A 26,230-nucleotide genomic window follows, 5' to 3' on the forward strand; every position below is an offset into this window, starting at 1 on the left:
ATTTTTTACCTATAAACCTAAATGATCCTTAACCCTAACTCCAATTTAACTTTATACCTAACCCTTGCACTAATTAAATCTTTACCCTAACCATGTTTAAACTATATCCATAATTTAATCCAAACTCAAAAATTTATTTTATAATTTTAATTAAACACTAATTGAATCATAGTCCTAACCCTAATTGAACCCTACTCCTAATTAAACTCTAACACTAAGCTATAAATCAAATCCTAATTGAACTATAATCCTAACCTTATTTGTAATAGCAATTGAATATGTTTTTTTTCAAACAATTAGCAAATAGAAGAGATTAATAATTTATATTGTATGAATTATAATGAATGAATAGGTAATCGAAGAACTCAATCAAACTAGTACATATAAATGTAGTAAATAAATCAAAAGCTTCGTAAAACTCTAAATTATATAAACAATATTAAGTTTTTTTCAATTAAGAATACTATAGCTCTTCTAAAATTTAATATTTATTTGAGAATGTGATTTGTGAACAAATCATAAATTATACTTAAATAGTAGTAAAGAAAATTTAAATATTTACTGTAGCAAAAGAGATGGAAGTGAGAACAATTTTTATTTATATTACATTGTATTAATATTCATTATATTATTTCCCATTTGTATGGTTGGAACCATTCTTCCATCTTATTTGAGAGAATCGAATGGTGTAACAAACCAATGAGATAGATAGACCCATTAGGATACACAATTTTATATTACATTGTATTAATATTCATTATATTATTTTTAACTGACATTCATTATATTATTTTGTATTCTCTTACATTAATATTTATTCAATGAAATGATCTTCAATCTTAAGCATAATCTAATCTTATATTTTATTTGTATTATAAAAATGTTAATTTTATTTAATTAATGTTTAAATTATTAGATTATTATTTTTTATTAATCTAATTACTAATATATTATATTGTTGACTTATTATATTATTATCAATATTTTATTTTTATTTTTTGATAAAAGTGAGCAAGCCACTAAACTTATATTTTATTAATTTTGAATTTTGAAAATACAAACGGGTTCAAAGGGCATAACGGCAGGAAAGAACCCGCAAGAAAACCTTCGGTTATGGCCCAAAAAAAGTAAATAAAATTCATATACCCAATTACATATCTGATTTTGATCACCCTCCCATTACATGGCTTTGAAAGATATACATATCATTATCCATTTAAAAACCCCATATACCCAATTACATATTTGATTTTGATCACCCTCCCATTACATTGCTTTTCGAAGATATACATATCATTATCCATATGACCCAAAAAATTATGAGGAGTAATCTGTAGAGGAGACATACAGCCTCAAGGCTTCCCAAGCTTGCCAAAAAACATATCAACCGATCAGAACCCTGCATCAAAAAAAGACATCAACATATCTGCACATATAGTTAATTCTGAAACCAAGAACTTGGGCTCTCAACAGGGGGCTCTATATCCATGATCAAAGGAGGAATGATCTGCAAGGAAGATTCTAACCATGGAGGAACTAAGGCCAAAAAACCAAGAGAGAGAAAAGAATGTAAACCCATAAGCACCACTAATGCTTTATCCACAAACTAAGAGGGAACTGGTTCCAACAAGGATTCAAAAGCATTCAAGGTGTCCCCCAATCTATCACATAATAACCCCATTCTCAACTCGAACAATAAAACTCCACAATGCCCATTATCCAACAGATTAGAGCGAGGAAGAAAACCCCCATAATTAAAAGAGCCCAACTCAAAATGATAATTATCCAATGCAGAACTAACAAGCTGCCAGGAGCAAATCGAGGGAGAGATAAACGTATGAACCAAGAGATGGAGTAAATCCTAATCAAGCAAAATGTCATAGAAAATAGTAAGAAATCAAGACAAAATCTCAGAGCCAGAAAAGGAAGGACCAGACTGCAACTAGAAAGATCCCAACAACCTGCGAACCTCAAAATCCACCTAAGGAGTAAGCAAACAGAACACTTCCCCAAGCATTTCAGAATTATTACTGGGAGCCTCATTTTCCCTCTCAATCGGGCATTCGACAATGACCCTATATCTTGAAAGAGAAAAAGCACTCGACATATGAAACAGAGCTTGAACAAGAATAATTCAAGTATTTACTATTGTATTGAGAATGAAATCAGCTTTTAAAGACCAGTCGCCACCAAAAATATGAACCGAGAAAATCATGGTACTTCATGATTATAAATAAAGCCAATTAAAGAAAGATTAAAGCTCATACAAGATAACACATAAATAATGGACTTCGCATGAGGGTGGCGGCTGAAAAACAATACTTCATATCCTAGCTAGTGCCACATAACAAGCTACATACTCCTATCATAATGGCTTCATAAAAAACTATGAATGATTACAACCGAAGCATGTTTCCTTTGTACTTCATAGAACAATAAAGCCTTTAAAACACAGGAGCGAGGACAAAGTAGATTAAACATACCAAATCATAATAACCCATATCGAAACAAATCTGCTGACAGGGCACCACCTTAATACCATAACAGGTACCCACCCTTGCTTCTTATGACAAATCATAAGCATACTCAATAGCCAACTAGGAATTTCCTACTAAGCATGCTTACCACCTGCGCATAAACCCCAAACATGCTTACCTCTCAAGGCATAAGGGCACTAAAAGATTTTTAATGAGAACATAATTAGGAAAAACCAAGAAGATTTAATGCAAATGTTTCAGAAGGGAAGGCAGGATCTCATCCATACTTATATCCCACAAATTTGCATTAGTGTTAATGGCTAAGTTTTCCAAAAAATCTATTATTATATTAATTTCTTTGAAGCAATGAGTGATCAAGAAGGAATCAAAGAAAGCCAACTATTGTAAAATTAACTCCAGAACATATTGTAATTTCCAACAGTTAGATTTCTTCTTCATAACACATTGGATGGTTACCATCGAATCCCCTTCAATTACAAGATCCTTTATGCCCAAGGATATAGCCATGTCCAAGCCCAGAGACAGGGCCTTAAATTCTGTGAAGTTATTGGACTTATACCCAACAACATGACATCTAGCCTAGACAATATTAGCATAATGATCAAAAATTACCATACCTACTCCTGCCAAACCAAGGTTTCCATGAGAAGCACCGTCAAAATTTAATTTAAAATGCACATAAGGAGGGGGCTTCTAAATAGCTATATGTCTTTTGGTTAAAGCATTACTATTTTTCAAAATGGAACCATGAGAAGGCAAGATAGATAATAGCTTCCAGACCCTAGTCACCCTACTATCCTAGTGCAAAAAAAAAGAGAGATTTTTGAGGTTCTTGAAGATATAAGACAAGACAACTTCTAAAATAGAAGATTCAATTTTTTAGTAAAACCTCCTCAAGAGAAGAGCTAGTCTTTTTAAAGATCCTATTATTCCTTTCTAACCAAATATTCTCTATTAAGATAGAAGGGGAAGCAATCTAAAGACAAGCATAGAAGGATGAAGCAAACAGAATAGGCCAGGCTCTGAAGTGTGAAATAAGATCTTTCCCTATTACAAAAGATAGGTTTAATTTGTCAAAAATCTACTGCCAGCATTGAAATGTAAAATCACAGTGAAGGAAGAGGTGAGAGGAGGTTTCCAAATTTTTTTTGCATAGCACACAAGTAAAAGCATTAGTGATACCAATGATAACTCAATGATGAATAGATAGTACCAAACCAGTACTGAGAGGGAGGGGTGAATCAGTACAGACAAAAACACAATCCTAAACCGGTTTGTCAGCAGACACTGTGCTTTGACAGACAAATAGTAACACCGGTCTTAAACAGAGTACAACCGGCAGAACCCAGAATAACTGAGACAAGCATAAACCGGTTGACACTTATCTTTTCATACAATCTAATACTTCATTTCCATTTCATCCTAGTGCATGAATAGGTAATCTATCATCAAAGTCATATATATAAATAGCTAGATCAACATGATTCACTGCTTGACAGAAAACAACATATCATCTCATGAAAAGGACATCACATATGACACATATATTTTTCACATGGAAACCCAATTGGGAAAAACCACAATGGGGATGAATACCCACAAGTTGTTTTTAAACTCTTTAGAAGTCCGCTCTGTTAGGAGTCGTGTCCAGTTAAAGACTGATACAACAAGTTCTGTTAGGAACTGATCTTGTTAGGGATCACCCGGTTAAGGGATGGCTAGAATACTCGGTTAAGAGTTAAACCCTATTAAAGGTTACCTTGTTAGAGGATTTCAAGAACTCAATGGTTTTGAGTCACCCAGTTAAAGGATTTACAGAAAGCCGATTAAAGCTACCCTGTTAAGGGATTTCCCAACTATTGAAGTGGTTAGAGATCAATAGGTATTACAATGATCTGGTAACAACGCTCAATGCCAATGCAGATTCGCTTTAGCTCCTCTTCACCTTCTACACTTACACTCTGCAGGTATCACTTCTCTCTTCTAGTCTAGTAAGAATCATGTATCTCTTCTCTTGGATACACATAGACAACTTTTGCCAATAACCTCAGAAAGAAACACAACATCAACCTTATAGGAAAACAGATAGGTCGGTAGCATAAACCCTAAACCTATTAGGTTAATGAATTCAAATGGTTCAATCTTGACTGTTGAGCATACTACATTAAATGCAACAGTCTTGATCCAATCTCAAGACATTCTCCATTATTTGTTTTCCATCGATTTCATGGCAGCTGATAACTCATCATGCGTTATCACCATTTACAGACTTCGCACATTCCCAAGGTAGATGGGAACAATCTCCTTCATGCAAGATCCTTTACATGCATAAGGTTGATGTGGCAACACGATCTATTCTTCATTACAATGTTAACTCATCACACAAAGTCACTAGTTGAGCCACACAGGCTTGAAGCACTTCAACCAAAAACCTTGAAGTTGAGACTACCAACCAGTAGTCATACAAAGCTTCCATGTGTCGGTTCCCATAACCATATGCCGGTTCACCTTGAACAAACACACCGCTTCACTTTGCCACAAATGTCGGTTCACAGTGTTATACTGGTTCTCTTCTCTTCATCATATTGACATCAATGACAACACATAATGTCATTATGTCCTCATACCGGTTCACATAATGCCAACAATCTCCCCCTTTGGCATTGATGGTAATATACAAAGATATCTCTCTGCTTCACATCTTCTCCCCCAATTTCTGCAGATATCTTCTCCACTTCTCTTCTTCTCCCCCTTTGACAACAATGCAAAAGTGGAGGCACAAGCTTCCATGTTCCATTATGTTGCTCCCCCTGAGGAGTAGCATCCTTCAACACATCAATCCTGAAGAAAAATTTGACTATGCAATACCTGACTGATGTGGAACATATACCTTTAGTTCACCTCCTGAAGGGGCAACACCCCTAATTCACCTCTTAAGTACATAAATGTAGCCTTTGGGAGAGGCTTGGTGAATATGTCTGCTAACTACTCCTTACTAGAAACATGTTCCAGTGCAATCTCTTTGTTCTGAACTCTTTCCCTCAAGAAATGATACTTAAGCTCAAAGTGCTTGGTTCTAGAATGCAAAACTAGATTCTTGGAGATGTTAATTTCACTAGTATTGTCACAAAATATACTTACCGGTTTAGATACAGGAACTTTGAAGCCATTTAATACATGCTTGATCCAAATTGTCTGAGTCCAGTTCATGAAAGCTGCAACATACTTTGCTTCTGTTGTAGACTGAGAGATACAACTCTGCTTTTTACTCATCCATGAGACCAGTCTACCACCGAGAAAGAATGCACCACTAGTTGTGCTCTTCCGGTCATCTACATTACCAGCCCAATCAGCATCAGTGAACACTCTCAGATTAAAATCATTATTGTATGGATACCATAACCCATAGTCAATAGTTCCCTTCAGATACCTAAGAATCCGCTTGACTGCAACCAAGTGGGATTCTCTTGGACTTTTCTAGAACCTTGCAGTAATGCCAACTACATGTGCAATATATGGTCTGCTATGCATTACATAATGCAACTTACCAATCATTGATCGGTATTCCTTCTCATCAACCAATGTTGAGTCATCCTCTTTGGATAGTTTACAACCGGTCACCATCGGTGTACCAACCGATTTTCTATCTTCCATGCCAAAGGTCTTCAACACCTCTTTGACATACTTGGACTGAGTGATAAAGATTCCATCTCTCATCTGCTAGATCTGCAATCCAATGAAGAACTTAATCTCCCCTATGAGTGACATCTCAAACTCTTTCTTCATCTCATCTGCAAACTCATGACTCATCTTGTCATCAACAAATACCTCATATATCAGGATCTGATCTCCTTCAAACTTCAAGTAGATATTGCTATCTTCACTTGTTCTCTCAAATCCAATTTTCACAATATGGGAATGCAGGCGTTCATACCATGCTCTAGGTGCTTGCTTTAGACCATATAAGGCTTTATGTAGACTACACACCATGCACTATCTTCAGATAGGGCAAACCCATCTGGTTGCTCTATATACAGTTCCTCTTCAAGTACAACATTTAGGAATGTAGATTTTACATCCATTTGATATACTTTGAATCCTTTAAAAGCTGCATATGCAAGAACCATACTAACTCCTTCCAATCTGGCTACAGGAGCAAAGGTTTCTCCATAGTCTTCTCCTTCTTCTTGGGAATATCCTTTGCACACCAGTCTAGCTTTGTTTCTAATCACTGTGCCATCCTCATTCAGCTTATTTCTGAAAACCCATTTGGTACCAATGACATTTTTATGCTCCGATCTGGGTACCAAAGACCATGTACCATTTTTCTCTATCCGGTCAAGTTCCTCTTCCATTGCCTTGATCCAGACTTCATCTTTATGTGCCTCTTTGAATGATTTAGGCTCAAATTCAAAGATCATACATGAGTTTTCTCTGACCTTCCTTCTTGTAAGGATTCCTACATCCTTATCTCCTATGATTTGCTTAGGATCATGATTCAACTTGACATAGTCTTGATAGATTCCTCTTTCTTTTCTTCTTCATCCTCATCTCCATCAGTATCAGCATCTACATCTACCGGTGTAGGAACATTGTTACTGGTACTTGGTTGACTGACAACCAGTTCCTAGAAGGTTACAACCGGTTCATTTATCGCTTGCTCACTGTCGGTTTCCTCAGTTTTCTCAGAGGTTTCATCAACGCTTGCATTGATGTTTTCCATAATTCTCTGAGCCCTAATATTGAAACACTTGAGAGCTTTTCTCTTGGTGGAATACCCTAGGAATATTCCCTCATCACATTTTGCATCAAATTTGCTCTGGTGTTTGCTCCTCTTGATATAAAATTTGCTACAAAACACTCTAAAGTAGCCAACCACAGGTCTCTTACCATTTTAATACTCATAAGGAGTTTTATCCTTACCTTTCTTGATGAGTACTCGGTTCATTGTGTAGACTGCAGTGCTCACCCCTTCTCTCCAAAAGGTGTGAGCTACCTTTCCTTGAATCAACATGGTTCTAGCTACTTCAACCACAGTCCGGTTATTCCTCTCTACTAGGCCATTTTGCTATGGAGTCCGAGGGGAAGATAGTTTCCTCTTGATGCCATGTTCTTCACAGTACTTGTTGAATTCACCGGAAGTGAATTCCCCTCCTTGATCAGTTCTCAGACACTTGATCCTTTTACCGCTTTCCTTCTCCACTAATGCTCTGAAGCTTTGAACTTTACAAAAGCTTCAGACTTATCTTTCAAGAATGTGACCCACATCATTCTTAAGTAGTCATCAGTGAGAATCATGAAGTACCTATCACCCTGCACACTCCTAGTTTTCATAGGACCACACGAATCAGTATGCACAAGATCAAGCAAATTGTCAGCAGTGAAAGGTTTACCTTTAAAGGTTGAGGAAGACATTTTCCCCAATTGACATTCTCTGCACAAGGTATTGTCCAGTTTGCTTAGCACCGACAACCCTCTAACTACCTTGATGTCATGCCCAAACTCTAGGGCAAGAACGAGATGATTTTTTTTTTTAAATCACAACTTAAAACATTAAATTAGCAAATATGAAATGCTCTAACATATCTTGTCTTAACTATGTTTGAGTTAACTTAAACACTAACTCAAGTAGACGAGAATAATTTAGAATTAAATGCGGAATTACTAAAGGATTTAATTTATTATCTCATCGACTTTACTCAATAAACTAACTAAATCAATTAATTGACACAGATAAAATTAATCTTCCATAGCCAATAATTTATTTTAGGAACTAATTAAATTAGTTCTAACACTTAGTTTATAAAAGTCTATGTTTTATTTTAACGTTAATTAAAGTGTTTTAAACCAAATCGTCTAAGCGGTCAATTAAACTCAATATGGAATCTGTCTCATAAGTTTAATCTCAAAATCTATATTTAGGTTAAACTCCAAATTAATAGAAAAATCTAAGACCCCTTTTTTTTTTATATAACCTTATGTTTGTAAGAAAACATATTTAAAACAAAATAAAACCACTAGTAAAATAATAGACCTACCACTTGCCATTAAGCAACATTATTAATAAATGTTTAAACTAAAATAACATTAATTTAAATAATTAATTATGGAACTCTTTAATATATATAATTAAAATATATATTTTTTCCTTAAACAGTATTATTATCAAATTACCCAATTTTGTTTATATTATTTTAGTTCTCTCTATGTTTATATATATATATAAATGTATATATATACATATATATAATTATATAAGTATATATATATATATATATATATTTTTCCATCTAAAAAGTCCATGAAACCCTAATTTTATTTATATACAAATAGAGCCCCTTTTTATTATATTCATTCTTATTTCTTTATTATCTTTCCTTCTTCTTTAACCCTAGCCGGTTAGGCTAGGGTTTTATCTTTTGTTTGCGGGGATGGGCTCATCCAAGGCGGCCATGGTGGAGGATTTTCTTAAGGCAGTGGAGGGCGGTGGCGTTCCCATGGGCGTCGCTCACCGTGGGTTTCCACAGTGGCGGCGACCATTGTGGCCTCCCACAGTGACGACCCTCGAGTCGTTCACTGTGGACGCCACAGTGGCGTTGTCCACTGTGGTCGCCCACAGTGGTGGCTCTAAGCCTGCGCCAACCACTGTGCAAACCATAGTGGTTCGGCTTTCCTGCCGACGACTATGCTGCACACAGTGGGTTCGGCCCGAGCCTAGCCACCGATTTTTATTTTTTTTGTTTAATATTTTTTTTACAAAAAAAAAAATTAATCTTGTTTAATAATATTTATTAACTTATATATATATATATATATATATATATATATATATGTATATATATATATATGTATGTATGTATGTATATATATATATATATGTATGTATGTATGTATATATATTTATATATATACATTTGTATATTTTAATCAGTATGTTTTTCTTTTGAAAGAGTCTCATTTAAACATTTTTAAATGTAAATAAATTTATTTATATATATGTATAAATCTATTTTAATTGAGTATCAGATCTAGGGCATTTTCTTTGTAAATAAATGTTGAAATATCTTTATTTTGAAACATTTTAACAAATCAAATAAATTCTTGAGTTAAATTAATGTATTTAATTCTTTGTAATAACATCCTAGTTGCTTGAATAAAATAGATAGATTGTTTAAATATATATTTACTTTCTACAGGAAGAAAGTAAATAATAGAATTTAATATACTTAGAACAACAACTATAAAAAAAACTAGAAAATTAAAATAAATCTTTATAGATGTTTGTAATAAACTTTTTAGATTTTTAGTTTTTTCAAGTTAATAAAATGACAGAATTTGATAAATCTAACATCAATTATTTAACCTATAATTTATTAAATAAAACCTTAGAGATGGCTATCATATTTTTTATTTCATTTTCTGCAAATAATTTAAATAACAGATCTAAATAAAATAACTTTTACATTTCCATGTATAGATCTAAATGCTTTTATTTTCAGCCTACTTCATGCATGCTAAACCATTCCATTTCCTTTCTAATATATTGTTTTAAATGCATAAGGGAAATAAACAATTTTCTTTCTTTTCAAAATATCCTATACACACAATGTTATTTTTTTTTTTTAGAACCATAGAAAACTAAAACTAGAAAATACTTATTTCTTTTCTGCCATTTAGCATACTAAAATATTACAACTCTTTAAAAAAATGTATTTCAAGGACTTTATTGTCACTTTACAATGAGTCTCTCATTCCTAATAAAAGAGGACTTTTCAAAATAATAAATTACATATGCAAATATTTTTCTACAACAAATTACTTCAGCAAACTTCCACTTGTCCTATTCTTTCCTTCCGACCACCTGCAAATAATCAAAGGATATGATCATGGAGAGCTCACCTCCCAGCCTAGGCTAACTGGTAGCCACCCCCGAGCTTTGAGAACCAAGCCCTAGATAGGTAACACACATGCAACCCCAATAAACAAGGGAAAAAACCAAACACAATCACATTCCCAACCTAGGGCTACACTGCACCACACATTGTGATGTCTTTTCAAGGGTGGTAGTGGACCAAGTACCCTGAGGAGACTACAAGTATGGTAAAACCTATAGCCACCTCATGGAAAATCAAATACATTATAAGTATAACAACCCCACATCCTTATGCCCCCCAAGGCATTCATGCCTTATTTGCCCCTTTATGACCCCCAAATGCATAAACAAGCCTTGTAGCAAGGGTCACATAAAATCCCTTGTGATCACTCTCATAACAAGAGCCTCTCACTCAAGGGCTGTCACTTCTACCACCCACGAGACCATCCTCTCTCCTAAGAGTAGGAGGCCTTGATTACTCCCAAAGCACATAAAATGCATACAAAAAGTAAAACATAGAACACAATAATTTTCCAAGGAAAACATACAAGAAACTAGCCATTTTACACAAGCAAATCCTTTCAACACAACATGCAATATTAAACAATACAAGGAGAAAATATGACCAACCTTCAACTGCCCAAAGGTATGCTAGATTGGTTGAAGATGAGCAGCCCAATTCCATAAACCCTTGCCTCTCTACACTTAGCCAAATTTTCTAAAAACCAAATCTGTCTTTCTTTCAAATTCTTGTCTCCAAAATTGGAGAGTGGGTGATTACCCACAAAATCTCTTATTCTTGCTTAAGAAGACCCTAGTGAGAGTTTTCACAAGTTTCTAAAATTGAAAAGGAAAGGTAGGAGAAAATGGGAAAGGGATCTCACATCCAAAGGGAAAGTTTACAACTTAGATGATCCTTCTAATTTCAATTTTCGCACAACTTAGAAAATTCACTTTTTAGGGTGTCTAAATGGTCACATGAGAGTTGGTACATGCCTAAAATTACTCATAACCCTTAGGTATACCTTATGGGCTTTAGGAAACCCTCTTAAACTACCCCTAGGTGTCCATTTAACCCTTTTTAAACCCATCTGAAGTTAATTTTCGGGTCAAACTTAAGTTGACCATCCCAAAGATTCTTTTCCCAAGGCAATTATGGATTCACATTAAATTAATTGAAAAAGCTATAGTTAAACAACTCCCTCCAAGAGACAAATTAAAAAACTCAAACATAAATCAACACATGTGTCAAGTGACACAAAGAAAATACTTTTACAAAATTATACATGAAATCTTGTCTCTTATTGGATTTCCACAAATAAACAAAATTCAATTTAACATTCATGCAACAATCACTTTCACGAATAAAATACGGTACAAACAGGGTGTTGTCTCTCCAAATAGACAAACCCTGGTTTTACGAACGTACATAGGTCTAGGTTTGGTTCTCCATAATATTTCCATGGTCACATGGATAATTTTCCTGCACATCTCAATTACACATTAGTAATTCCAAATAACCTCATATAATATAAAACATACGAATACGAATACACATCAACAATTTGCATACAATATACACTTAAACAATTCGATACATCTTATATCCAAATAAATCCACATAAGCAATTATCATAATTCTCATAATTTTAATCCATACATAAAACATGCATCCTATTTCTATCATCATAGTAAAGTTCTACAAATCTAGATATAGCTGACATACGTTAGTTCAAGATTATCCAATCAGTGGATCCTTCAGGATTTCAAATTCATAATACATCAAAATGTATACCACAAGGTGAAATAACTCTATAACTTGGTTCAATTACTTTTCTCACCAATCTATCTGTCTAACATAGCCCATTCTATTTAATTATATAACATTTATTAATAGGGTCAAACATGGTCAACTAAGTTAATCAAAGCTTGGTTGGGGAGGGCCTTACACTTGATCTTACTGGCCTTCACAATGTTATCAAAGTTTACATGGCAGAGTCTCCTATGCCACATCCAGCTATCATCAAATTTAGCCATAAGACATGTACTTATATTTGCATTCAGCTGAAATAGGTTACCTTTGGTCTACATGCCGGTGGCCACCAATTCGCCATTCTTTCCTTTGATTCTGCACACTCCATTCTTGAATTCCATAGTGAGACCACTATCATTCAGCTGGGCAACACTCAGAAGGTTGTGCCTGAGACCATCAACCCAATACACATTGTCAGCACTACTCTTTCCATTCATAGAGATGGACCCTCTGCCTTTGACCATGCATGGTGCATCATTTCCAAAGCGAACCACACTACCATCATACTCTTCCAAAGATAGAAACTTGCTCTGTTCACCAGTCATATGGTGAGAACAGCCACTGTCAATAATCCATTCATTGGAATTATCAAACCGGGAGACAAGAGACTTCTTGTCTGACACATCTTCCTTGATAGCAACAAACATAATATCTTCATATTCTTCATCTTCTGATTCCTCATATGTGACACCTTCATCAACTGCCACAAAACAGTTTCTCCAGTTTCCTCCTTTGAATTTCTTGAACCTTTCTGGTTTGTCCTTGTTGTCACCATTAGGACAGTTTACAGCAATATGTCCTATCCGGTTACAAGAAAAGCATTTCAAAGGGAGCTTACCTCTGTATTTGTCGGTTCCTTTAGGAAGTTTCCTGGCAAGAAAAGCTTCAAATGCCATCAAAATCTCCTCATCATCCATTTCTCTACTCTATCTTGGTTCACCACTAGTGCTAGCTTCTTTTCCTTTTTTGGATGGTACAGCAAAAGCTTTAAAAGCTGATTCAGTCTTTTGAACACTGCCATCAAAACTATTTAGCTCATAGGATGTCAACTTTGCAATGATGGAGTCTAGGGATACCTTAGTCTTGTCTATTGATCTCAGCTCCTAAATAGCAACAACCCTTATTGCATAGACCGGTAATAAGGATCTCAGGACTTTTCTTACCACAGTGGAATCTTCCATTTTACCACCTGCACTCTTGATATCTCTAACAATGGTTTTGATTCTTATTCCATACTGTTGAATGGTCTCATCTTCAACCATCCGCATGTCTTCAAACTTCCCTCTAAGGCTTTCTTCCTTAGCTTGTTTTACATGCTCATCACCGCCATAGATATTTTCAAGAGTATCCCATACCTCTTTGGGATTTGCCTTATCTTAGACATCAATAAACTCAATGTCAGATAAACTACTAATTAGGGCTTCCATGACTTGCCCATTCTCCTCCATCTCTCTCTTTTGGTCATCGGTGAGAGTACCGGTAGGAGCAACATAGGCATTCTCAACATAACTCCAGTGTTGAGCACCCATGCTTCTGATGTATATCTTCATTTTGTCTTTCCATATACTAAAATTTTCTCTATTGAACTTTGGACCTTCCCTCTTCATCATTAGATTGGGATCTTTACCTCAAGCGGTTAAGCTTATAACACAGAGGACTTGGAGGATGCTTTGATACCAATTGATAACTCAATGATGAACAGATAGTACCAAACCGGTACTGAGAGGGGGGTGAATCAGTACAGACAAAAACACAGTCCTCAATCAGTTTGTCAGCAGACATCGTGCTTTGACAGACAAACAGTAACACCAGTCTTAAACAAAGTACAACCAATAGAACCCAGAATAACTGAGACAAGCATAAACCGGTTGACACTTATCTTTTCATACAATCTAATACTTCATTTCCATTTCATCCTAGTGCATGAACAAGTAATCTATCATCAAAGACATATATATAAATAGCTAGATCAACATGATTCACCGCTTGATAGAAAACAACATATCATCACATGAAAAGGACATCACATATGACACACATATTTTTCATGTGGAAACCCAACTAGGAAAAACCACAGTGGGGATGAATACCCACAAGTTGTTTTTGAATTCTTTAGAACTCCTCTCTATTAGGAGCCTTGTCCTGTTAAAGACTGATACAACAGGTTTTGTTAGGAACTGATCTTGTTAGGGATCACCCAGTTAAGGGATGGCTAGAATACCCGGTTAAGGGTTAAACCCTATTAAAGGTTACCTTGTTAGAGGATTTCAAGAACTCAATGGTTTTGAGTCACCCTGTTAAAGGATTTACAAAAAGCTGGTTAAAGCTACCCTATTAAGGGATTTCCCAACTGTTGAAGTGGTTAGAGATCAACATGTATTACAATGATCTGGTAATAGCACTCAATGCCAATGCAGATCTGCTTTAGCTCCTCTTCACCTTCTGCACTTACACTCTACAGGTATCACTTCTCTCTTTTGGTCTAGCAAGAATCACGTATCTCTTCTCCTGGATACACACACACAACTTTTGCCAACAACCTCAGAAAGAAACACAACATCAACCTTATAGGAAAACAGATAGGTCTGTAGCATAAACCCTAAACCCTAAACCTGTTAGGTTAAGGAATTCAAATGCTTCAATCCTGACCATTGAGCATACTGCATTAAATGCAACAGTCTTGATCCAATCTCAAGACATTCTCCATTGTTCGTTTTCCACTGATTTCATGGCGGCCGATAACCCATCATGCGTTATCACCGTTTACAGACTTCACACATTCCTGAGGTAGATGGGAACAATCTCCTTCATGAAGATCCTTCACGCACACAAGGCTGACGTGGCAACATGATCTGTTCTTCGTTACAATGCTAACTCATCACACAAAGTCACCGGTTGAGCCACACAGGCTTGAAGCACTTCAAGTGGAAACCCTAAAGTTGAGACTACCAACCGGTAGTCATACAAAGATTCCATGTGCTGGTTCCCATAACCATATGTCGATTCACCTTGAACAAACACACCGCTTCACTTTGACACAAATGTCGGTTCACAGTGTTCTACTGGTTCTCTTCTCTTCATCATATTGACATAAATGACAACACACAATGTCATTATGTCCTCATACCAGTTCACATAATGCCAACAACCAAGTCTATCCAAGCGCATGCTTGTAAGTACCCTATCCTGGATTGCTAACCAAGCGAAAACACTAGCTTTCGGAAGACAGGCTGAATGCCAAAAAGGCTTATGTGGTCAAGAGGAAGAGTCATTGGCCGACACAAGAGAGTTATATCCATCCTTAATCGTATATTTTCCCGAGATGTTCCTAGTCCATACAAGTTCATCTTCAGAGTCAGATAGGATAATCGTTCTTTCTTCCAAAACCTTTGCAAAATGTAGCTTGAGATCTTTCTCAACATCCAAGATTTCAATGGACTTCCATTTAGCCAATTTCAGATCACCATTATGAATTACCTCGAAGTAATCTACCATAATACCCCCAAAGGGAAGAAAGGGTAGATATCAAATGGGACCAATCCCTTATATTTTGTAAGGGAGTATGACCATTCCACATCTCATCCCAAAATCTAACCTTTTTCCCATTATGAACAATCCAAGAAAGATGTGGCAAGATAACGTTCTGACATTTGCAAATAAAATTCCACATAACCGAACCTAAAGGTAGATTTGAAATCTGAAAGACATACTCCCTAGGTCCATTATTCAAGTATTTTGCAAACATTATTTGTGCCCAAAAAGAGTCAAATTTCTCATACAACTTCCAGACCAATTTAGCTCCCAGAGCCATATTTTGTTTATACAAATTTCTAATTCCTGTACCCCCCTGTTCCTTGGGCAAACAGACTTTATCCCAAGCTACTAAGGGTAGTTTTTTCTTCCCATCTTTATTACTATTCCAGAGAAAGGACCTAAGAGTGTTCTACAGGCTTACTAACACCGATTTAGGGGTTCTTACTACTGACATAAGATAAATAGGGACCGAATTCAACACAGTTTTAATCAGTACAATTTTTCCTGCAAGGCTTAACCATTTATGGCTCTAGGATAAAATCCTCTTTGAGATGACCGAAATGAGCTTATCCCAAAAGGATAGATTATTTTGTTTAATGAAAAAAGGTATACCCAGATACTTACAAGGAAGGATACTAGGATCAAAATCCCAAAAGGTTTGGAATCTCTGCTGAACTAATTGTGATGTGTTAAGGAAGAATATTTTTGACTTCTCAATATTGACTTTTTGGCCAGAAAAAGGTGCATACTTTTGGATAATCCCGTTTATAGTATTAGCCTCCCTTAAGGAATCTTGACCAAAAAGCAGAGTGTCATCTGCAAATAAACAATGTGAAATAGGAACATGAATCCCATGGATCGCAATCCCCTTCCATAAACCTTTTGATTTTGCAGCCTTAATTGCCCAGCTAAAAGACTCAGCTAAAAGGATAAATAGGAAAGGGGATAGAAGATCCCCCTGCCTCAATCCTCTTGAAGAGGATAAAAAACCACAAGGAGACCCATTAATTAAAATCAAAAAATCTGGCAGTGGAAATAACAACCTTTATCCATTTGACCCAAGCCTTGGAGAAACCTAATTTGAGAAGAACACAACCTAAAGCCTCCCACTCAACCCTATCATAGGCCTTCATCATATCCAATTTGAGAATCATAGATGGGACCTTCTGAGTATGGATAGAATGCAGCACTTCGTGAGCCACAATGGCTCCCTCTGGTGTTTCCCTACCAAGAACAAACCCACCTTGCTCTAAGGAGATGATTTTGGGAAGAAGTTTTGCCAATCAAAGGGAAATTGCCTTAGTAAATATTTTATACAGAGTATTGCATAAAGCAATAGGATGAAAGTCAGCAAAGGTCTTAGTGACTTCTTTTTTCGGGATAAGGGCAATCAAAGTGGTATTAAGTTCTTTTAAGATTGACCTATTTCTCCTAGCCTCTTCAAGAGCGAAAAGGACGTCTTTGCCCACAAAGTCCCAACACTTTTGGAAGAATAAAGTGGTAAACCCATCAGGTCCCAGAGCCTTGTCAGAATTCATATCAAAAATCTCATATTTAACCTCTTCCAAAGAGAAAGGAGACATCATCATCCTATTATCTTCCAAGGACACTATAGGGGGAATATCTGAAAGAAAACCGTTCGATCCACATCCACCTTCTGAGGTCAATACTGATTTAAAGAAGTTAACTGCTTCTGATGCAATGTCTTCTGATTCAGTAAGAAGCTTCCCATTGGGATCCTCTATGCAAGATATCTATTTCTACTCCTTTTTAGCTTGGTGGAAGAGTGAAAAAACTTTGTATTTTTGTCCCCATCTGAAAGCCACACTTCCCTAGATTTTTGTCTGCAATAAGATTCTTCCCTAGCTAATACTTCCTCTAATTCTGATTTTAAGGATTTTAATTCATCAAACACATGTGAAGCCATACCATGAGTAAGCATGTGCATGTTTAAACATTCAATCATATCCTGGATTCTTTGTTTTTCATGAAAAATATTCTTAAAATGTGAATAATTCCACTCTCTAATATTTTTCTTCAAAAAACTAAGTTTCTTAACAATCTGAAACATTCGAGACCCAGGACAAAAAGGATTATTATCAATATTAATACTTTAATTATTAGAATATTTTTTATTTTAAACTTTATATTACTATTTTATAATTTTATGACTATATTAATATTGTTTTATATTATATTGTGTTATTATTCTATTATTGTTTTAATCTTGTTATGTTATCAAAATTTAATAGTATTAAATTAGGTGAGCATAATGCTAACCTAACCAACCAAGAGCTATTTATAGATTACTTAAAAAGTAAAAGATTTGTTAGGCAAAATTTCTTTGTCGTCATCCTTACTAAAATAAAGCTTTAAAAGATTTAAAGATTTGGATACAGATTCTAAATAATTTGAAAAGAAAATTAAAACATACTAAATATTATTTTAATATACCTAAAAATTTGTCTAAAGAGATTGATGTAGAAAGTGGATTTGGGAAATGCAAATTATTTGAACCAATTAGATTCAAGAAAAACATTTTTGTAACTTGAAAACTTAAAAATCGTGCATCTTAACTATTTAAAAATTGAAAAAAAAAATCAAAAGAAAAAATTCATAGATATAATTGATGGAAAAGCAATTGAATAATAATGAGTTAATGAAAATTGGGTGCAATAGTTGCAATAGTACTAGTCTAAGTACATGGAATACGTGACACTTGCTTAATAATTAAATTGATTGTATATGATTTTTAATATTTTAATTAACATATTTATTGATTTTTTTCTTTAAATTTTAAATTTAGTAAATAAGAAATTATATTAATAATTAAATATATTAATATTATTATAAAAAACTTTTATTTAAATATTATTTAGAAACTAAAAATAAAATTCATATTATATTTTCTTTAAGAAAAAAAATAATTATTTTCAAAAAAGAAATGAAATTGCATGTCTTAACGCAAGTATTTAAAACAATATAAAAATTCCTGTAAAGTAACGGACTTTTAAGAAAAAGTGGATGTTTTATGTGCTTTTTAAAGCACATACCCTATTTTAAAACTAAAATAAAAGTAAAAGCCTAGGCACGTGAGTTTAGAGAAGTTTGTAGAAATTAAATAAAAAAGTGTCACTAAAAATAATATTGTTAAATTCACTAAAAGAAAACATTATGTTAGTTGTTTTTAAACTTAAAAAGTTGAAATCCGCATATACCTAGTGCATTCTACTTAACCTTTATGAATTTTACTTAGTACTTTTCATGCAAGGAGAGGACATCTAGGGAAACCACAAATAAACTAATTCCAAACGGTAAACTAGGGAAATAGAGAAGTTTGTAGATATTAAATAAAAAAGTGCCACTAAAAAATAATATTGTTTTTGATATTAAAAGTAGCCAAAACAAGGGGGCTGACCTAGGTACAGAACAAAGAAACAGTGGCGAGCCAACTATCAGCAAAGCAGCAACAAAATTACAGCCCCCTCAACTTTCCTCTATCAAAAACAATAATCATTCTACGCATGTTCATCAGATATATAAAAGTCTTAATAAACATTTTAAACATTTGCCACGTAGGGCAACAGGTAGATAAGTTCAAACATAAACAAAAATTAAAACTATAAGCCCGGAGGCTACTAGGGCCGAACAAAAAACCAGAGGTCCGATACATAGAAGTGAACTATTTCTTTTTTCCATGGCTCCTCTTGGGGAGGAGCTTCCTAGCCCATTCCTTGGTGAGGAATTTGAAGAGGGACTAGTAGTCATCGTCCTCCTTGCCTTTGCCTTTAATAGTAATTTCCTACAGAAGACACAAAGTGTTCATCGAGCAATGCATACGTTCAAAGAAAACCTGGAGATATCCTGCAGCTTGTTTTCCATGGCCTCCATTCTGCTAGTGATTTCCTGTAAATTATCAAACAAACCCTCCACTTTCTTACCCAACTCCGCTAGGTTGTTGTCCTCTTCCTCCTTTATGCTGCTCACTTCCTCCATCACCATCATCTTATCGAACCTGAGAATCAGGGAAGGAGATTTTGTTTGGGATTTGGGGCCAGCCTCTGGACTCATGGAATTTTTTGGGCTCTCAGAAGCGTGGGTGGAGCTAACAAAGTGGAGGGTCGAGGTAGACTAAAATGGGGCCACATTCTTAGAGGGGATGGAATTCCCAGATTTATGGGATGAGGAGGGGTCTCTTAAGGATTTATCAGGGGGTTTGGAGGCCAATCTCACAGAATGGCGAGGGATGTTGGCCTCATCTATAATCTCCACATCGGAATCAATCTCCTGAATTCTAACTTTCTTTGGGGTTCTAGCATCCTTAGGATGGCACTTTTTGTTCTTCTTATTGCAAGAGCCAATTTCAGGCAGCCGAGGAGAGCTTGTATCGGGTTTATTAGTAGCAATGGCTAGGGGAGAATTTTTAGTCACATTCTGGATAGAGATTGTGCGGGGTGGGAAAAGGGCCAGGTGGAAATTATAGAGGTGAAGGATGAGTCCTTGGTGTAGAATGGGAAAGTCTTTTCCTTTTTTATTGGCCTCGACAATATCTTTAAAATTAGAGTCTAGCGAGTGCAATAGAAAAAAAGGAATGAAGATAAGATCTTTATTCCTAAGATGGTTAAGGAAAGGGAGGTGATAATAGTAAAAGATCCCATGCCATCCTTCTAGAGTGAAGTATTTAATAATGATATAGCAGACCTCGTCCCACGGTGGCAGAAAATCCTCCCCATTGAAGTCGCTTGCCCTCTTCACAAGGTTCTCCCCTTCATGGAAAAATTGGTTCAAACTAGTGGTATCTGAAATGTGGCTTTGTTTCTTCCATTTCCTCCCCTCCATGGACAAACCCATCACTTGAGCGATCACCTCTTTGTTGATTTTGAAGGAAATACCGCACATGGTAACCCTTCTATCCTCCTAGGAAGCCACGAACTTCTTAGACAAACTCTCATCATTTACTTTCATGCTTTCCATAAATTTATCAATCCCGCCTTCCAAATAGACAAACTACACCGTCGGCTTGGCTTTAAATTTGTCTATTTTTCCAGGTTCTATTCTTAGCCTATCACCCCACATGGTCATTTCTTCCAACTTAGTAGAGCAAAAGAGAAACAAGGTATCAAAGAAACAGAGCTGAACCAAAGCAGAGGCAAAGTCAAGAAAAAAACTTAGCCAACTCTCGGATAAAATCATACAATAAACGGTGTGATTATTGCAAGTTGTGCATAAAAAGATTTCACTTTCACAAAATCTATTACACTCATGCCAACCCTCAATCCAACCAATGTGATTTGGCCAATCCCAATTGTCGCCTTTATCACCGCCAATTATATTTATCCGGATGATAATTAGGAAATTACCATTCCCGATATTAGTACTATAACAATAACTATCATCATTATTAAACCCCCTTTGTGGATGATGACAAGGCCATACATAGCTACATGGCAAGCCCAACCCATGATGGGCGGGTTTCCCCTCCAAATTCAAATTTCAAAATTTGGATCTCTTCATCTGGTGATAGTTATATGGGTTCATCATTAGACTTGATTTTTTCAGTCTCCAAGATCTCCTTAGTGATCATTGGCAGAAAATCGGGGTTCCTCCAGCATCGTAAGCCATTTTGCAGCCTTCCCACCATAGCCATAGAGTTAGCAACAACATTCCCTTCTCTGAAGATGTGGCAGATGGTGAAACCATCAAGGTTAGCCAGAAGAATCCTAGCATCCCTCAAAATGGAATCCACTTTCCACCCAGTAGCAGATCTACCACTAACCGCTTCCACAATGATCTGCGAGTCACCTTCAATTTCCATATGTTTAATACCAATAGTAGTAGCAAATCTTAGACCCTAGAGGAGAGCCATTCCCTTGGCTTGACTGATAGTATAGTTCTCTAGGTTGCTCAAATAGGCTACAACAATATTCCCCTGGTAGTCATGGATGACTCCACCTCCCACTTGGCAAGCATTTTGGGCAGACCCATCATAGTTCAATTTGTACCAATGGGGGTTTGGGGCTAACCATTTGGTCTTTTTCCTATCGATCTTTGCACTATTGTTGAAAACTTCAAACTTCGGGGGGAGCTTCCATAGTTTAGCAATTCTTTTGTCCATTGGGTTAGGAGGATTGGGGGGGTTTTCCACTTAGTCACTGATATATTATCCAAAATCATTTTGAAGCAATTGTAGAAGACTTCATTCGAGGGGGATTCAACATCTCTGAAGATTATGTATTTCTTTCTTTCCAGACACCCCAATAGATATGGGAAGGGATCTGCCTCCATAATTGGAGAATCAAGGGGCGGTGGGAGGGAGGTGTCCATTCAGTGACAAACTGATTAATGCTATCCTGAAAAACCCATTGCATACCACATTTTTCAAGGGTTATGGTCCACAAGTGTCCAGCAAAGGGGTAGTGGATGAAAAGATGGTCAATAGTTTTCTCTTCAACTTTACATAAAATACATCTATTGGAAAGTTGGAAACCCCTCCTTTTTAGATTGTCCTGAGTCGGGATTTTTCCATGCATTAGGGACCACCAGAAGAAGTTGACTTTTGGGATCAACTATGAGTTCCATATCTTCCTCCAACACTCAACATTGCCAGTGGGTCTCAGGAGTTGTCTATATGCAGACTTGACCGAGAAAGCCCCCGACTGGGTCCCCTTCCAAATGAATATATTTTCCTGGGGAGCTAAGGGAATTCTGCATTCCAGCATAAGATCCTGCAGCTCCAGAGTAGTGGGTAACAGGTTAGGTCGATTAGAAAATATCTGGGCTATGTTCTTCCATCTTACTCTTCATGGCTCCATGTAATCAACAATGTACTCCCCTAAGTGCTCCTTTAGGGGATACATTATTTGGCAGAATCAAGAATTTGCTAGAGGTTTGTCATCCACCCAAGAGTCTTCCCAGAACCTAATCTTCCTTCCATTTCCAATCTGCCATTTCAATCCTTCTCTGATAACTAGTCTAAGTTTCAAGATGTTGTTCCATAGTTTAGATCCATGAGGTAGGTCACCAGCGCTCAAATTACAATAGAATTGCTTCCTTTCCAAATACTTGGCCCTGATAATGTTACACTAGTCCGCCTCGCCTTTAGCTAGGGCCCATCCCACTTTTGCAATTAAAGCCTTGTTCAAGGCATTTATCTTTTTGATACCAAGTCCTCCTATGGATTTGGGTAAGCAAACAGTGTCCCACTTTACCAGAGAGAGGCATTTCTTTTCCTCTATTCCCGTCCAAAGAAAGGTTCTTTGGATCCTCTCAAGCTTTTCCCCCATAGCACAAGATATTTTGAACAAGGAAAGGAAGTATATCGGGATGCCTTGGAGGGAAGCAACAAGGAGTTGGAGCTTTCCCGCACTACTAAGGAATTTCCCTTTCCAAACAACAAGTTTCTTCTATATTTGCTCAAGGATAGTATTCCAGAATGCAGGAGTAACCTCTTTAACAGTGAGGGGGAGACCCAAGTAAGTCCCTGGAAGAGTAGTAGACTTACACCCCAGTATAGAGAGGATTTTAAGTTGAAGGTCGATAGAGGTGTTGAAGAAGAAGATATTACTCTTATCATAATTGATACATTTCCCCGAGGCATAGGCATAATCCTCCAGTAAATTCTTCTATAGTTTGGCCTCAATTATTGAGGATATACCAAACAGAAAGGTATCATCAACAAATTGTTGGATCACTAAGGGGGGAATAGTAGAAGCTACTTTGAATCCTTGTAGTCTGCCATTGATCATCATATCAACCACATTCCTACTCAAGACTTCAGCAATCATGATGAAAATATAAGGGGAGAGAGGGTCACCCTGTCGAATACCTTTTTCAGCTTTAAAGAAGCCCCTAGGGGTCTCGTTGATCAAGACCGAGAACTGGAGCATAGGAACACATTCCCAAATCATGTCAACAACCTTATGGTTGAAGCCCGGTTTTTAGAGAGTTTTAAATAGGAAGCACTAGTTGACTTTATCATAATCTTTTGAAATGTCGAGCTTGAAAGCTATACCTAGGATTCTGCTCCTATCCATGGAGTGGATTATTTCATGGGTGGCAATGCCTGCATCAAGAATTTGATGACCAAGGACAAAACCTTTCTGGGAGGGTCTGATCAACTTTTCCAGAAGTGGCTTAATTTTATTCATCAAGACCTTAGATATTGTTTTGTAGATAGAATTGCAAAGGCTTATGGGCCAAAAGTCCTTCATGCAACTACGGTTCAAAGACTTGGGGACAAGAACAATGTAGGTGTTATTCAATTTTTTCAATAATTTTTCAGTCTTAAAGAAGTTCTTCACCGCTTTAGTAACATCATAACTAACAATGTCCCAATAATCCTAGAAGAACGTCAGGGGGAAACCATTCGGGCATGGGGTCTTGAAATCACCCATCACAAAGACCACCAAGAAGACCTCCTCTGAGGAGATAGGAGCAAGGAGCTGACAGTTATCCTCCTCCACAATGGCATTAGGGAGCTTACTCAAAAGCCTATCCTAGAGAGATACATTGTTTCTTCCAAATTTAGTATACATACGGATGAAGAAGTCAGTGGCAGTTTGGCCAATTAGGGATTCTGTAGTGATATCCTGATCTGAGTCATCCTTTAGACATTTGATAAAGTTTCTCCTTTTATGGATGCTCACTGAGTAGTGGAAGAAAGTCGAGTTTTTGTCCCCCTCTTTTAGCCACTGAATTTTGGATCTTTGTTTCCAGTAGATTTCCTCCTTAGAAAGGATTTCCTTCCAATTCTTATGGCATTCTTCTTCCTCAACCAATAGAGAGTGAGGGGGTCACCTGCAGCCATATTTCTTTGGAATTGTTCCAGTCTGGAGCACAACTCCTTTTTCTTCTTGAAGATGTCACCAAAGGTTGCCTTATTCCAACCTTTAACTTCCCTGTAGATGAGTTTTAGTTTCTCAGCAATTTTGAACATTGCAGTCCCTTAGATCGGGGTAGCCCACTAGCCCTTGACCATGTCTCTAAAATATGGGTGGGAGTCCAACATAATCTCATAGCAAAAAGGGGGGGGACCCAGGCTAGGTCTATCCTTCCAATGAAGCAAGAGGGGGCTATGATCAGAAGCGATCCTTGGGAGAGTCTTTAGGTAGGAGTTGTGACCAATATCCCAGTTGGTAGAGACAAGAAATCTATCTAGTCTGACTTGAATTAGATGATTTCCTTTCTTGTTTTTCAACCAAGTGTAGGGGACACCCTGAAGATCAAGATCAAAGAGGCTAGTAACATTAATAAGGTTAGCGATATCTCCCATGCTATACTAGGCCTCCACATTTCTCAGAGGGGTAGAGGGGGGTATTAAAGTCTCCTGCCAACATGTAATGAGACTTCTAGTCTGCAAGGATGAGTTCAAAGATTTCCTCCCACACCAGACGCCTTCCCACTTTGGAATTGGGGGCATATATATTGAACAGGTGCTAGTAGTGCTTACCATACTGAAAAGTAAACGCTAGGAAGTTTTGAGTGCTAACATAAATCTTTCCTTGGACTTTGAAGGGGTCCCAGAGGGTAGCGATTCCCCCAGATGCCCCCAAAGCATCCACATACAAAAAGGCAGCCCCCAGCCAAAGTTTACCAGCAATGGTTGCAAAAGTTTGGTAGGACATTTTAACCTCCTAAAGAAGACAAATATCAAGTTTCATTTCCAAGATATATTGTTTAATAGCAATTTGCTTCTGGGGACTGTTAAGACCCCTTATCTTCCAGGAGAGGAACTTCATTTCTTATTTCTATTGATTCCATCAAGAGTCAGTTGTCTGCCCCTTGCAATAATTTTATGTCTCAGCACCCTCTTTGTTGGTCTTCCGACTTTACTTTCAGTACCCACATCTGCCTTCTTAGCCTTGGATTTCTTCTTTTGGGTCAGCCATTCCTTATTATCCACCAAAGGAGATCTGGGTGGTGATAACTTCATAGGAGAAGTCGGTATGGGGAATTTAGCTACTTCAACAGATGACTCCGCCTTGCTAGGGGAACAAGGAGGGGTTGTGATTAACAACTTTTTCTCACCCGAGGGGGTCATAGCACCACAGGGGTTGGAGGGTTGAGGGATTGTGGGGATGGAAATAGCCAGAGGCTTGGGGGAGAGGTAGCCATCACCAGTAGCCAAGGAGGGGGAGGGAGACAGACCAAGGGATAGCCGAAGACTTGTCACTGGGGTGATTTCACCCTCTTCCAAGGGCACAACTAGGTTATCTTTCTTCATTGGATCAACCGGGGTTTTTAAAATGTCAAGGATCTTGTCGGTGTGGGGGTAATCATCGGGGATTTCACTCACATTAGGTAGTCCCAAGGGGGGATGAGGAAGAGGGAGCACTTGGGCTTATGGGTTCATCTACAATAGCCTTTTCTTTCAGCTTGGGTTCTGTAGACACCTGGTTCTTACACTCAGCATACGTGTGCCCTTGTTTAGCACATTTCTAACAAAAAAAAGTAGCATTTTCATAGAGAATGGCCTGAGACCATTTTCCCCACTTCGAGTTAAGAGAAACAAAA

At 36.8% G+C, this 26,230-nt stretch overlaps 1 protein-coding gene across 1 annotated transcript in view; it reads left to right on the forward strand.

Moving 5' to 3' along the window:
* The first annotated feature begins 8,929 nt into the window (after nt 1-8,929).
* LOC131060589 (cullin-1-like) overlaps nt 8,930-26,230 on the forward strand; it is an 84,378-nt gene continuing 67,077 nt past the window's right edge. Inside the window, exon 1 of the mRNA XM_059210342.1 lies at nt 8,930-9,160. Within this exon, the coding sequence (XP_059066325.1) occupies nt 8,930-9,160 (231 nt within the window). The remainder of the gene's footprint in view (nt 9,161-26,230) is intronic.

The sequence above is a fragment of the Cryptomeria japonica genome, chromosome 8 (assembly GCF_030272615.1).
Source record: "Cryptomeria japonica chromosome 8, Sugi_1.0, whole genome shotgun sequence".
Taxonomy (NCBI): domain Eukaryota; kingdom Viridiplantae; phylum Streptophyta; class Pinopsida; order Cupressales; family Cupressaceae; genus Cryptomeria; species Cryptomeria japonica.